The following is a 16,080-nucleotide window of genomic DNA, read 5'->3' as shown; positions in this document are numbered from 1 at the left end:
GAAGCCTGTTATCAGATTCAATAGAATATGTTTTCATTACTTGATTTCTGTTTCAGATTGTGTAATTTGTTTGTTTTTTTAATAAGCATACATTCTAATTCTAAGAACTTTGCTTAAATAAATAAATGAATAAGAAATTCTGATTCGGTAGAACTGGATTTGGTGTTAGAAGTCTGTGTTGTAAAGTTCACCAGGTAATTTATGTGTATGCTAAACTTCATGAGTCATTACTGTACAAAGGCGAAAGGTAACATGCTTTATCTTTTAACTTTATAGTCTGTGAAAAACTATACCAAATGCCATGTGAGAAATGAGCAGATTTGTAACAAACTTACTAGCTGTAAAAGCTGTTCACTAAACTTGAATTGCCAGTGGGATCAGCGACAGCAAGAGTGCCAGGCTCTACCAGGTAAAGATTTACATTTGGTAAATCAGTTTTATAGTCCACAGATGAATGCTATTTTTGTAAAGAACGTTTAGTAAGAATATTCCATTTTCTAAAATTAAATCAGTAGCAAATAAACAATAGTATTGGAGTAAAGATAGCAGTGTTCCTACAAGAAAGATTTATACATTTGTTTCTGATTAAGACTTTCAGGGTATCTTCTGTTTATTACTATTGACTTGATCAGAATACTTTTCAATTAAAAAAGTATATCTTAAAAACATAGAAAATAGTAAGTACTCAGAGTAATATCCAGATCTAACAATGTTAACATTTTGGCATATTGGATTTAAGTGCCCTTTATTTTTTAAATTCCAGGAGCAGTTTTTTACTGACTGTCCTTTTTTATTAGAAATGGTAACATTTATAATAATTATTATATGATTCAATGAGATGCTTAAGTTCTGTAAATCAGAACAAAACTCATTTGAAAAAGAAATTTCAATTTATTTTTACAGTTAGCATTCTTCTTAGTAGACCCCTAAGTATTCTTTCTTCTGAATATGAAAGAGAAAATCAGAAAATCGAAAACTTGTATAGATATTTAACCAGTTCTATCTTCTTGTTATACAGATAAGCTGAAACTGGTTACATGACCTGCTTAAAAAAGTTTATGACTTGTAACTGGCAGAGGGGACTAGTAACTGGGTGTTTATCTCTGTTCAGTTTTTTGTCTATCTCATGATTTTTTGTTTTTTTGTTTTTCATTTTTTCATTGAAAAATATCTGAACCTATGTAATTCTCGAAAGTGTTGGAAAATCCCATCATAGGATTTAGGTCTTTCTTATAAGTTCATGTAATAAAATAAAAATTAGATTGCCTTTAAAAGTACCACTGAGATTTTGGAATTTTGTTTATGTACTAAGCTTTTAAGCTTTTAAGTAGTGATGTATGCATGTGTGTTCATTTTGAGTAATTTGGAGGATATTAATGCAGTAGGTAAGATTTGAGAAGCAATAGTGAGAAGCAATAGTTTTTTCAAGCAAAAACTTGAAAGTAATAATTTCTAAGTGTTAAAGTCTAAAAGCTACATGTAGATCAATAAAAATACTTACAAAGTTTCTTTAAAAAGACAGAGTAAATCCTGGACTAAAATTAGAGTTGACTGAAGGAATATATTGTAAAGGAATATTATTCAATAAGAAGAGAATTTGATTACCAGTGGAAATTTGGGAAAATAATAGTGAAGTTATATTTAGTAATAGCCATCTACTCTTGCCTGGGAAAATATTTTAGTTTGGCCTAAGGGTTGTACTTGACCAGGTTATTACTTTGGAGAATAATAAATATAATAAGCTATTTTATTATACACTAACTCCCCTTATTCTGTATTCATATTTACAAGAGCCAGCTTGGCATTATATGTAGTTTGGTTTCTGTTCAGCTTGTCTCAAGGAAGTGAATGCTCTAAATGGAGAACTGTGAAGTCGCTCAGTCGTGTCCAGCTCTTTGCTATCCCATGGACTGTAGCCCGCCAGGCTCCTCTGTCCATGAGATTCTCCAGGCAAGAATACTGGAATGGGTTGCCATTTCCTTCTCCAGGGGACCTTCCTGACCCAGGGATCGAACCCAGGTCTCCTGCATTGTAGGCAGACGCTTTATACTCTGAGCCACCAGGGAAGTCCCTAAATGGAGAACTTAGTCTGTAGTAATTGCCTTTTTCCATGGAAATTTGTGAATTGCATTTTTTCCATTGATCTCGTGTAAAATTGGCAATTTGAATTTATCAAGCTTAACCTATTTTAAAAATTAGCTACTATCCTGAAGTTGAGGCGGTGCTCAAAGCTACAGAAACTTACAACATCGCAACATTTGGTTTAGTTCTCTGATTTAGTTCAGCCCCAAAGGCCCATGCGTTGCTTGCATTTGTGTGATTCATTAACCACGTATTTTTGATCTTATAAAACAAAAGATAACCAAAACTAATGTAAATCCTTCCTTGATTCAGTAAGGAAAGAAAAAGCTGAAATTTAACAAAAACTCCTATGCTGTTTCCTTGAAGTGCTGGTAGTTTAGATTTCAGAAGACGAGGAAGATTGCTATATGTGTAGCCTGAAAATGAAAACAGAGGCGTTAGAAGTCTTACTAAATGAATCGGGTATATCGAGTGCTTACTATGTTCCAAGCACTATGTGTTATTCTCATTACCTAGTTTAATAGGACAGTAGTTATTCAAGAAGCAGAGGGCCCTGTGATACTAAGATATTGTGTGCTTTTGTAATTCTCATTCTGTTATAGGTTTACTCTGTATTAATAGTTTTCCAAAGGCTACATAGTGTGTGATTCTAATAGATTGAATGTTATATTAAACCAACATTAAAGGGATTTGCAAAAATAGAGAACAAAGCCATACTCTTAACTCTTTTGTTTTTTGGAGACTGTAATTAAGAGAAATTAAATATGCTATTTATTTTAAGTTGTTATGTATTTCCTTAACATTTTTTAATGGAAAATTTCAAACATTTTTTTATGAAAAATAGAATTGTAGTGAGGACACTCACTACCCACACCCTAGATTCTGCAATGCATGTTTTACTCTGCTCTGTCTCTGATTTCTCTGCCTATCCATGCCCTATTCATTTATCAACCCATCTCAATTTTTGATGCCAAAGGCCTAATTTAAACCATCAGCTTTCCTTTCTCAAGGATAAAATGTGAAGATATTAATACATCTTCCTTGGGTGTGTAATAATAGCGTTAAGGGGCAAGACATCCAAGAAACTGGAAGAGTAGGTTTGTAATAAAATTTTAAATGAATAAATATATATATTTTTAAAAGATTAGTTTTAATTTTTAATATGGTCAAGCTCCATAGATATAAAATGTATAAGGAAAAATCTGTGGCATTCTCAATTATTTTTAAGGGTTTAAAGGGGTCTTGAGACCAAAATGTTGGAGAACTGCTGCTTTATAATAATTCCATAAAGACCGAACTGATGCATCCAACCTGAAAGGGCAAGAGGCACTGAAATATTTAGTGATATGAAACTAACGGATAGTCAAGTCAAGCTTCACAGATTGGTGTGTCAATAAAACACCTCAGTGTTAATGTATCCTAGAGCATAACTCTATATTGAGTTTATAAGTCTGTGTTTTAGAAAACACTGTTTTAAGTTCAATTTGGAGCCTAAGGAAAAACCACTGTTACTGAATAGTATGTTTAAACTTTCAAAAGACCTGAAAGGTTGTGTAAAAATAAATATTTGAAAGCAAACTTTCTAGTTTCTTTACGAAGCATAAATGAAATGAGACTTCTCGCCCCATAATTATAATAAAAGAATCAAAGAACCCAGCTTATATCAAAATAGTACACCTGGGCTAAAGAGATTAGTTAATCTAATTCCATAGCTGAGAGGACAGTTAGTAATAGCTACATTTGTAGAAATAACTTTGCTTTTGTTGTGTGCTGGTTATTTTTCTACTGAAGTGATCTTGTATAAAGTAAACCTTGTGGCATATAAATGTGGTAGTGATTTCACTTGCTGCAAAACCATATATCAATACACTAGATTTACACAGAAGACCTAACAGTCAACAGATTTTGACTGATGTTACAGAGCCGTAGCTTTTCTTATGTTTAATAATTAGAGAAAAAATTAGGATCTTCTGTTCTTATTCTTCACCAAAATATTAGTCAGATTTTGTTTAGTATAATACAAGGATATATTTGAATTTTTATCATAAAAACTATTTAAGCAAATCTAGAAGTTGTATTTATTTACCATTCTGAAATAATTGAAAAATATGCATGTGTTTGGATAATCAAAAAATAAGCCTTTTGTTTTTTTTTTTGACTAGCTCATCTTTGTGGAGAAGGATGGATTCATGTCGGGGATGCTTGTCTTAGAATTAATTCCAGTAGAGAAAACTATGACAATGCTAAACTTTACTGCTATAATCTTAGTGGAAATCTTGCTTCACTAACAACTTCAAAAGAAGTAGAATTTGTACTGGATGAAATACAGAAGTATACACAACAGGTACAACTTTATTTGTTTTTATTATGGGAATACGCTTTTAATCATATAGCTATTGGCAATGAGTCATTCTTTTTTGTTTTTAAATCCATTATGTTTAATAAACCTTGGAAGTGAAAGTAGAACTCATTTCAACAGTGAGTAGTCAGGGGGCTCATTCCGTACTTGTATTTGGTAATATGCCCCTCCCCCCAGGTGGCAGTGGTAAAGAATCCACCTGCCAATGCAGGAGACGCAAGAGATGTGGGTTCGATTCCTGGGTCAGGAAGATCCCCTGGAGAAAGAAATGGCAACCCACTCCGGTATTCTTGCCTCGAGTATGCCATGGACAGAGGAACCTGGCAGGTTACAATCCATGGGGTTGCAAGGATTTGGACATTACTGAGCACAGCACAGCATTTGGTAGTTTGGTAATTTTCTAAATTGCTTCTCTCATGTTTTGCTCAGTAAACCATTGCATTACCTTAGCAAGAAGTCATCTCATATGAATAAATATACTTTAAAACTTGTGTGTATAATTTAATAATTTGTTTGAAGCATCATTATTCTTGTAACTTAGGATGTCTTTTATAATCAGAACACTAGACCAGCATATTGGCTATATTTGTATAGGTGTATTTGTGTGTATGTGTGTTTATGTGTATGTTCTGAGGGTTAAAAGTTTGAATTATCCTCTTAGTATAGATATGCTTGAAATAATATACAAATAGTTAGCTGGACTTAAACAGATCATTAAAGTATATGGAAGATTTGGAACATACAACACTTGGAAGCAGTTTTAATTTCCTTGAAAACTGTTTAATGAAAAATATTTCCATAGAAATGGACTATTTGCTCAGAAATGGTATCAAATATCATTTTACAATAAACTTCTAATAGGAATCCATAGTACTTATTTGCTGTTCTTGGATGTTAAAATATAGTCAACTCTTAAGAACAGATTAAGTTGGAGGCTTGAAAATAATTTACTAAATGTAGTTTTGAAATATCTTAGTTCATATACTAACTTGAAGTGTCTTGAAGACATTTGAAAAAATTGAGCAGATTATATTATACATTGTATTGTTTTAGGTGTACAACATAATCATTTGATATTTGTATGATATATGTTGTTCTTGGATTTCTTTTTGATTCTGCATATAAAAATATATGGTATTTTTCTTATCCTGACTTATTTAAATTAGATCTATCCATGTTCTTGCAAATGGCAATATTTCAGTACTCTGTGATCTCACATATATGGTGAATTTAAAGCAAACAAACAAACATCCTAAAAACTAAAAAACTAAGCTCACAGATAGAACAGTTTGGTATTTCCCAGAGGTAAGGATGGAGGGTGGGCAAAATGGACGAAAGCAGTCAAAAGGTACAGACTTACAATTATAAAATAAATAAGCTATGAGGCTGTAATACACAATGTGATGACTATAGTGAATAATACTGTATTACATATTTGAAATGTGCTGAGAGTAGATCTTAAAAATCTTCACAAAAAACTGTGTATGGTGACATACCTTAACTAGACTTATAATTCTACAATGTATACACATATTGAATCATTATTTTGAATTCTGGAAATTAAAATAATATTATATGTCTATCTTGCATCAATTAATGGAGCTTTTCTGAAGGCTCAGTCGGTAAAGAATCTGCCTGCAGTGCAAGAGACCCAGGTTCGATCCCTGGGTCAGGAAGATCTCGTGGAGAAGGCAGTAGCTACCCACTCTAGTATTTTTGCCTGGAGAATCCATGGACACAGGAGCCTGGTGGGCTACAGTCCATGGAGTCACAAAAAGAGCTGGACATGACTGAGTGTCTTTCATTTCACATACATCAATTAAAAGAAAAAGTATAGTCAATGCTTAAGAATAGCTTAAGTAGGAGATGTAGAAATAGTTTACTAAATCTAGTTTTGAAATAACTTATTTAGTTTAAATATATACTTGAAATATGCTAATGTAAATTGTCATAGCATCATTATAGATTTCTGTATTTTGTACCAAAAGTAAAATTAGAGCTCAGTATAGATTAGTTAAGTGATAAAGCTAACAATAATAAATACCTCAGATCTGAGGTATGTACAGTTTTGCCCAATGTTTAAAATGTACACACACATATAGACACCGTGGGCTAAATAATCCACAAAGTGGCATGATTTCTACACAGGGCTTCCTGATAGCTCAGCTGGTAAAGAATCCACCTGCAGTGCAGAAGAGGCCAGTTCGATTCCTGGGTCGGGAGGATCCCTTGGAGAAGAGATAGGCTACCCACTCCAATATTTGGGGGCTTCCCTGGTGGATCAGCTGGTAAAGAATCTGCCTGTAATGCGGGAGACCTGAGTTCGATCCCTGAGTTGGGAAGATTCCCTGGAGAAGGGAAAGGCTATCCACTCCAGCATTCTGGCCTGGAGAATTCCATGGATTGTATATAGTCCAGGGAGTCACAAAGAATCAGACATGACTGAGCAACTTTCACTAATGGAGGTATGACAATAATTCAGATATTGGTGTTAGATTTCAATGACTTATTTTGACCTTAGGTTATGACTTTTATTTGGGCAAGGAGTCTTTTGGTACAGTGCAGTGGAGATGGTTTTGGTTTGAAAACTTTTCAGAACATATATTACCAATTGCTTGCCATTGAAACAGTTAAGGGATACATTTTTGATACAGCTGATTTTTAAACAACACTGAGGACAAATGATGCCTTAAGTATCAAACTGATGGAAAGCAGGCAATCTGGAAATGCTGCTTTTTGCTACAACGTAGTAGCAAGTTAACTTCCACAGCCCTATGTTTCTCGTCTGTAACCTGGGATAGTTATTTGCTACTGTCCTGAATATTCATTGGAAGGACTGATGCTGAAGCTGAAACTGCAATACTTTGGCCACCTTATGTGAAAAACTGACTCATTTGAAAAGACACTGATGCTGGGAAAGATCGAAGGCAGGAGGAGAAAAGGGGACGACAGAGAATGAGATGGTTGGTTGGCATCACCGACTCAATGGACATGAGTTTGAGTAAATTCCAGAAGTTGGTGATGGACAGGAAGGCCTGGCGTGCTGCAGTCCATGGGGTCACAGAGAGCTGGACATGACTGAGCGATTGAACTGAACTGAACTAATGTTTATTGTGAGAAATAAGTGAGATGTTGTATGTGAAGAATATAAATTTTATTTAAGTGTTTACTTATGATTATTATTGTTTGCATTTTTAAGATTGTTATTTTTGTATGTTTCCACTATTGCTATTACTACTATTTCCAGGAATCATTAATCAGATAATGAATTTTTAGGTAACTAAATGAATTTATTCAATGAAGAGTTAATATAGATATTGTCTATAGAAAAATATTTACCCCAAACTGATGTTTTAATTTTTTCCATTTTACAAAGCCTTTCCCCCCCATCTCCATTAATTATACTAGGATCTTTTTCCTCTTAAGAACATTCCTGACTTATGTTAAAGAATATGAATATATTTTATGGATTTTCCTTTTGCTAATAACAAGGGAATATGCGTCTGAGTTTTAAAAAGTGACTTAACAGTTTTGTATAAATATTAAACAAATTAGAGGGACTTAAGCACATATCCTTTTGAAGTGTTTGTATGAATATTCAATTCACTGTTACTCCCTACCACAGTTTGTGTGGTGGTATTAACATATGTGTTTCTCATAAGTATTGATATGGATAATTTGATTTCTAATGACATTTTATATCTGTACAGAGTCTAAAATCTTCCCTTTCATTAGTGAAATTGATCATTTATATCCTTGAGTTCAGTTCAGTCACTCAGTCGTGTCTGACTCTTTGTGATCCCATGGACTGCAGCATGCCAGGCTTCCCTGTGCATCACCAACTCCCAAAGCTTACTCAGACTCATGTCCACTGAGTCAGTGATGCCATACAACCATCTCATCCTCTGTAATCCCCTTCTCCTCCTGCCTTCAATCTTTCCCAGCATCAGGGTCTTTTCCAATGAGTCAGTTCTTCACATCAGGTGGTCAGAGTATGGGCGTTTTAGCTTCAGCATCAGTCCTTCCAATGAATATTTAGGACTGAATTCCTTTAGGATTGACTGGTTTGATCTCCTTGCAGTCCAAGGGACTCTCAAGAGTCTTCTCTAGCACCACAGTTCAAAAGCATCAGTTCTTTGGTGCTCAGCTTTCTTTATGGTCCAAGTCTCACATCCATACATGACTACTGGAAAAACCATAGCTTTGACTAGACGAACCTTTGTCGGCAAAGTAATATATCCTTAGTTTTTATAAATATTCAAAAATTTTACATGGACATTACAATATGATACTTGGTTGTCAAACATATATTAAATGGTTGATATTAATAGGGTAAAGAAAAACTATAATAATTCAATTTGTATTATTAAACCATTTTTTTTGTGAACTAAAGCTATTTTTCAGGAAAGGATGGGCTAATCTTCATTCGTTTAGTATGAGCACCCTCAGTGTACTTGGCAGTCTACGGCTTGCTGAGAATATAGAGATTAAAACAATCACTGTTGTCAAAGAGCTTTCAGAGGAGAAAGACCAACCCAATTATACCAAAGTGTGATAATTGCAAAGATAAATGCACACAGGGCGATATATGCAGTTAGAGGATAGATATCTGACATGTAATGTCAACTTAAGGAGTTTCCTAGAGTAATACCCTAGTTAGTTGTTGCAAGACTTGGAGTTGGCCGTAGTACATAAAGATATTTGTAAGGATTCAGAGAAATACCTCTGTTTTTGTTTTTCTCTCAATTTATCTTGTTTGAGAGCTACTAGCCTTATAGTTGAGGATAAGATGCACATGGTATCATCAAGGAGAGATCTACTGATTTTTAAAAATATTTTAGAAAAATGCAACAAAGTGGTATTTGTAAAGTTTTGTTTTTGGTCATATGGAGCATACAACATAATTTAAAATCTATTTACATTTTTGTACTAGCAAGAGCTTCATTGTTTTCATTACAGAATCGAGGGGTAGTTATCAGTGACTATTTGGACATTCTTTCTACTGAATATATTTAACTTACAAAGAGCTTCTTATTGGTAGTTCTACATTTTTTGAATTTTAGAAAAGTACTTCTGTTTGGCTTTGGGCTTGCCAGGTGGCTCAGTGATAAAGAATCTGCCCGCCAGTGAGGGAGCTGCAGAAGATGAGTTCCGGCCTTGGATCAGAAAGTTCCCCTGGAGAAGGAAAAGGCAACCCACTATAGGATTCTTGATGGGATAATCCCATGGACAGAGGAGCTTGGCAGGCTACAGTTTATGGGGTTGCTGAGTCTGACACAGCTGAGCAATTGAGCACAAGCACAAACAAGCACAGTGTTTGGCGTTAGAACTCAACTGCTTTTTCCTTTTGTTTATGTTATTCTTAGTTTTTACATTATAATCTCAAAAAGCGCTATTTTAGAAGCTTCATATTTCAAGACTTCTTCTTTAAGTTGCTTAGTTTTTCTTGCTTATGTTTATAAATCATAAAGATTAGACCAACAATTAACTTGAATATATGATGAACTTAGATTCAGTAGTTTGTGGACTATCCTTCTCTGTAAATAAATATTTTGTTTCATTAGAAATATAAAGTTTAGCAAAATTTCAAAGGTGGAATTTTCTGCAAGGTGACATTGCATTAAACATATCATTATAGAAAGTGAATTATACCCTGAGTCATTGCAGTTGTATAAACTTAAGATAACCCTTCCATCATAAATGGAGATTGACAAATTCATGCACTTTAAAGAGATATCCTGGGTCAAATGATCATTTACTTATTGGCAGTGGCTAATGAAATGTTGCAGTGATTTATGGTGTGCTGGAGTAAATTTTCATAATATAGTAATTTATCTTTTGTTTCTCAACTGCCTGTCCAGCTCATTTACTGGGTAATAGTTACTTTAAATATTTTATCAACTGCCTATTTTCCTGCTCTTCTCTTCTTCCTTACAGATTCTTATCATGACGATTTAGAGAAAAATGTTTCATTTTCAACAACTTGTCTTTATATAGGTAGTTTGGAAACACAGACAGAGTTGCTATAATGTAAAGCACAGTCATTAATTTGAAATATCTATGTTGGATTGATTCCTGCTGTTATTATCAAGAACTATAAAAATATTATAGCTTTTTTGTTATCAAAATATGTTGAGAATAATGTATGAAATATGTGATGGTCACAAGACAAAGCAGCATGTGTGTTTTTATAATTAGAAAACATTGTTTATTATCTCTGTGTCAAAAACTGAATGTTAGAAAATAACTATCTCTGTCCTACTGGCCTTGTTTAGCAAAATTTCTTGTCTACCTATGATATGTACAGTACTCTGCTGGGTGATATGAGATCCGTTCTAATGAATGTTTGTTGTTCTTTAGTCACTAAGTTGTGTCTGACTCTTGCGACCCTATAGACTGTAGCCCATCAGGCTTCTCTGTCCATGGGATTTCCCAGGCAAGAATAATGGAGTGGGTTGCTCTTTCCTTCTCCAGGGGATCTTCCTGACCCAGGGACTGAACTTGTGTCTCCTGCTTGGCCGGTGGATTCTTTATCATTGAACCACCTGGGAAGCCCCTAATGAATGTTAATAATACTTTAATTTTATTTAAGAAATATTTGTTGAGTATTTATGTGTAAAAATCATTGTATTTGTACACTGTATAAATTTCAAGGTCTACAAGTTCTTTAGAAGCTCTCAAGGACCATTTGTACAACATATTTAGAATAAATACTGAATTAATATATCTTACTTATATATTGTCAAAGACCCAGGTGGAGGAACATGTTTTTCTCTACCCTGACACACGGTAATATAAAAAAGAGATGATGTGGAGTTTTGAAACCACTTCACATTATAATATAATATTATTAACTTGATAACTTCAAACATAAATATATTATTATGTGTATTTAAGTGGGAATGTTTTGGAATGATGTTAGCAATTTGGTGAAATGGAAATTTCTGGTACTCATTCCCTCCCAGAAACACTGATTTAACAAATTACCTATACACAAAATACCTTTCCAGAAGCTCAGGAGTCCAGGCGAGAGGTTATAGCATCAGAGATGGCAGAGGGAACACAGAAATAAGAAAAGACTGATTAAAAATGGTAGAAAGGACAGTTCCACATTACCTGCATCATCCTTCCCCTAAGTCTCCACAGTGCAGTGAAGCTTAATGAGAAATACCCCCTGAAAAGGGGAAAGAGGATGAAATGAGCACTTGTTTTGCTGTGGTCCCCACCCCCCAGCTCTGCTCTAATGAACCCCAGTGCATGGATTTTCCCTGTGAACCCAGGCGCCAGGCACACCCCAGTGCCAGACTGGCTCCTGTGGCCTCAAGCTGCAGACTGGTGCTCACAGACCCATCGTCCAGGCCAGCCCCCATATATTCCTGGGCTCTAGGAAACCTAAGATCCACGTCCTCCCTTGGGCTGGCCTATGCAAACCAAGGGTCAGGCTCATTCCAGTGGACTCAGGCTTCAGGCCCTCCCCCATGGACACAGGTATCACACCTTTCTCACAGACTCAGGGCCAGGCTTGTCCCAGTGGACCCTGGCACCAGGCTAGCCCCTGCAGCCTTAGGACCATACTTGTGGGCCCAGGTGCCCAGCTTGCCCCAGCACCAGACTGGCCCCAGTGGATTTAGGCTCAAGGCCTGCTTCAGTGCCAGGTAAGCCCTGTGGATCCATGCTTCTGGGTGGCTCCCGCAGATCCAGGCCCCAGACTGACCCCTGTGGACTGAATTTCCTCGCTTGGCACTGTGGACTAGATTCCAGGCCCACCACTTTGTACTCAGTCACCACCAGCCCTATTCCAGTGGACCTCTGTGCCATAGTGACCCCTTCAGACCTCGGATCCAGGCCTGCACTCAGGCTCTGGTTCCAGGCTTGCCCTTCTGGAGCCCTTGGTTCTGAGTCTGTCTATGCAGACCTAAACTCCAGACCCACTCCAGTGGACCCAGGATCCAGGCTTGTCCCTCTGAACCCAGGCACCAGAGAGGTCGTCTGGATCCAAATTCTAGGCCTGCTTACCAAATTCCATGGCCTAGGCTGTCCTCAAGGGGACAGCCCATTTGAGGACTTCAACAGTAAGCTTGCCACAGACCCCACCACACAGACCGCCAGAATCCCTAGATAGGCTGACTGGAGAAAGGCTTTCCCTACTGAAGCCAGTCTGTAAAGACTGGAAGAGGTGATTACTTCTTCTCATATGCACTCACCAATGCAAGGCCATAGGAATCATGAAAAATCAGGGAAACATGATGTTACCAAAGAACAAAGTGAAGCACGTGTAGGGCCTTCTCTAGTGGCTCAGCATAAGGAGTCTGCTTGCCACGTCCTGCTTGCAGGAGACGTGGGTTTGACTCCTGGGTTGAGAAAATCCCCTGGAGAAGGAAATGGCCACCCACTCCACTGTTCTTGCCTAGAAAATCCCGTGGATATGAGGAGACTGGAGGGCTACAGTCCCTGGGGTTGCAAAGAGTTGGACATGACTTAGCAACTAAACAATAACTGACTCAAAAGAAATGGAGATCTACAAACTGCCTGACAAAGAATTCAAAATAACCAATGAAAGAAGCTCAGTGAATTATAAGAAAACACAGGTGAACAGCCTAACAATATTAGGAGAACAGTATATGAAAGAAGAGTTAATTGAGTGGTTCAGCAGAGACATAGAGATCCTAAAAAAAGAACCCAAGAGTAATTAATGGAGCTGAAGAACGCAATGACTGAACTAGATAATTCCACACAGAACTTCAATAGCAGACTCTTAACAGGCAGAATAAAGAGTCAGCAAGCTCAAGTACAAGTCATTTGAAATTACCTAGAGTTCAAAAAAAGAGAATTAAAAAAAAGTGAAGAAAGCCTAGGGAACTTACTGTAGACCATAAGGAATCAATGTATGCTTTATGGGAGTTCAAAAGCTCATTTAAAGATATAATGACGGGAAACTTCCCTAATATGGAGGAGGAAGTGAACATCCAGAGCCATTAATCCCAAAGAACCTCAAGCAGATTGAACCTAAAAAGATCTTCGCCAAGACACATTATAATAGCCCTAAATAAATCCATGCATTTATGATCAATTGATGATTGCCAAAGGTGTCAAGAATACAGGATGGGAAAAGGACAATCTCTTCAATAAATGATTTTGGATATTCTTATGCAGACGAATGAAAGTGGAGTCTTTTTCTCATACCATATGCAAAAACCAATTCAAAATAAAGACTTAAACATTAAGACTTGAAACTGTAAAATTTCCAGAGGCAAACATGCAGAAAAGTCTTATTGACATTGGTCAGGGCAGTGATTTTTTTGAATATGAGCCCAAAAGCACAGACAAGAGCAAATGAGATTGTGTCAAACTAATAAGCTTCTGCATAGCAAAGGAAATAATCATCAGAATACAGAGACAACCTGAGGAATGGGAGAAAATGTTTGTAAACCATGTATCTAATAAAGAGTTATTGTCCAAAATATATAAGGCACTCAAGCATCTCAACACACACACACACACACACACACACACACACACACCCAGTTAAAAACCAGGCAAAGGACATAAGTAGATATTTTTCAAAGAAGACATACAAATGGCCATCAAGTATATTATAAAAAGTTCAGCATCGCTAAACATCAGGGAAGTGTGAATCAAAACCAACTGAGATATCAACTCACATTTGTTGGAAAGGCTATTGTCCAAAAGACAAGAGATAACAAATATTGGCAACAATGTGGAGAAAAGGAATCCTTATATACTGTTGGTGGGAATACAACTGGTATAGTCAGTTTGGAAAAGAGCATGGAGTCCCCCCCCCACCAAATTAAAAATATCATATGGTCCAACAGTGCCACACCTAGTTATATACTCTGTGCTGTGCTTAGTAGCTCAATCTTGTCCGACTCTTTGCGACTCCACGGACTGTAGCCCTCCAGGCTCCTCTGTTCATGGGGATTCTCCAGGTAAGAATACTGGAGTGGGTTGCCATGCCCTCCTCCAGGAGATCTTCCCAACCCAGAGATCGAACCCAGGTCTCCCGCATTGCAGGTGGATTCTATACCATCTGAGCCACGAGGGAAGCCCAGTTCTATATCCTAAGGAAATTAAATCACTATCTGCACTTCCAAATAGCCAAGTTATGGACACAGCTTAAGTGTTCATGAATGGATAAATGGATGGTTAAAGAAAATATACAAACATAAATATTTATGTGCATATATATATATACACACATATAATTTTATTCAGACTTAAAAAAATCAGGAATTTCTGTTTTTAACAACGTGGATGGACCTGGAGACACATTTATGCTATGTAAAATAAGCTAGACTTAGACAAATACTAGGTGTTTTCATTTATATGTGGAATCTAAAATGGTTGAGCTCATAAAAGCAGATAGAATAAAGGTTGCCAAGGGTTGGGTATAGGAGCAATGTTTAGATGTAGATCAGAGGATACAAAGTTTCAGTTATGCAGGACAATAAATTCTGGAGATCTAGTGTATAGGACAGTTGACTGTAGTTAATACTATATTGTAAACTTGAAATTTGTTAAGAGAGTAGATCTTATATGTTCTTACCACACACACACACACACACACAAAGTTATATGAGGTGATAGGTAATGTTAATTACCTTGATGTGATAATTTACAATGTGAAACACATATACCAAACAAATATGCCATACCATACACCTTATATATGTATAATTTTCAATTATCAATTATACCTCAGTTAAGCTACAAAAAATGAAAGTTAAAATCTCAGAAAGAGATGTATAACTGTAAGCAGAAACAAGACAAGAAAAAGAGATGTTTGTAATCTAAAAAGATTTTGTGAGGAGAGTAGCTTAGCACAAGAATATATCATTATTTTGTCAGTCTCATTAGAATAGTCTTTTAAAATTTAAGAATGATTAAAATAATTTAGGAGTGGTTAAAATATGTAAATACAGAATATATTTTGTTTTTAAGCTGCTTTTGAAGTATTGCTGAGAGTGTTAGAATATTTACTTTGGTGGCATTTGTCAACCTCTGTTAATTAAATTTTAGGCAACAGGGTCAAAGATCTTTATTATTTATTTCTTGATCTCTTTAATAATGAAATTAGATAACTAATTTTATCTAAAACTGCACTTAAGTCCTACTGTACTAGTAGAGGTCTGATCTGGAAGAGAGGTGCTTCTTTGTCTCTTTGTGACCCTATTGTGAAGTCTTCACTTAGCCTTTATTCCTGTCCATGGTTTTGTTTTCTGTTTTCTTACAGTGCATATAATGGCACTTGAGCTTTAGATTCTTAACTCCATAATTCATTAGATTGATGGCAACAGTAGTAATAGCAGCTGCAGCAGAAATATCAGTAACAACAGTAGCAATATAATATGTTGTTTTTAAAAATGATCTATTCTTATAAGTGGAGAAGGAGATGGCAACCCACTCCAGTATTCTTGCCTGGAGAATCCTGTGGACAGACAAGCCTGGTAGGCTGCTCTCCATAGGGTTGCACAGAGTCAGACATGACTGGAGCCACTTAGCATGCATGCATGAAATCATAAGATAGGTATGTGTATCAGATAACCCCATTTTATAGAATAGGAAACTGAGGTTCACAAAGGCTAAATAAATGACCTGAGTCATGTTGCTAATGTATAGTT

General features: G+C 36.1%; 1 protein-coding gene across 1 annotated transcript in view; it reads left to right on the top strand.

Annotated features, from left to right (window-relative positions):
* ATRNL1 (attractin like 1) overlaps positions 1 to 16,080 on the top strand; it is an 808,908-nt gene that overhangs the window by 171,123 nt on the left and 621,705 nt on the right. Inside the window, exons 14-15 of the mRNA XM_018041487.1 lie at positions 277 to 409; positions 4,245 to 4,426. Of these exons, the coding sequence (XP_017896976.1) occupies positions 277 to 409; positions 4,245 to 4,426 (315 nt within the window). The remainder of the gene's footprint in view (positions 1 to 276; positions 410 to 4,244; positions 4,427 to 16,080) is intronic.

Source organism: Capra hircus, chromosome 26 (assembly GCF_001704415.2).
Source record: "Capra hircus breed San Clemente chromosome 26, ASM170441v1, whole genome shotgun sequence".
Lineage (NCBI taxonomy): Eukaryota > Metazoa > Chordata > Mammalia > Artiodactyla > Bovidae > Capra > Capra hircus.
This window is presented reverse-complemented; position numbering and strand designations above follow the sequence as displayed.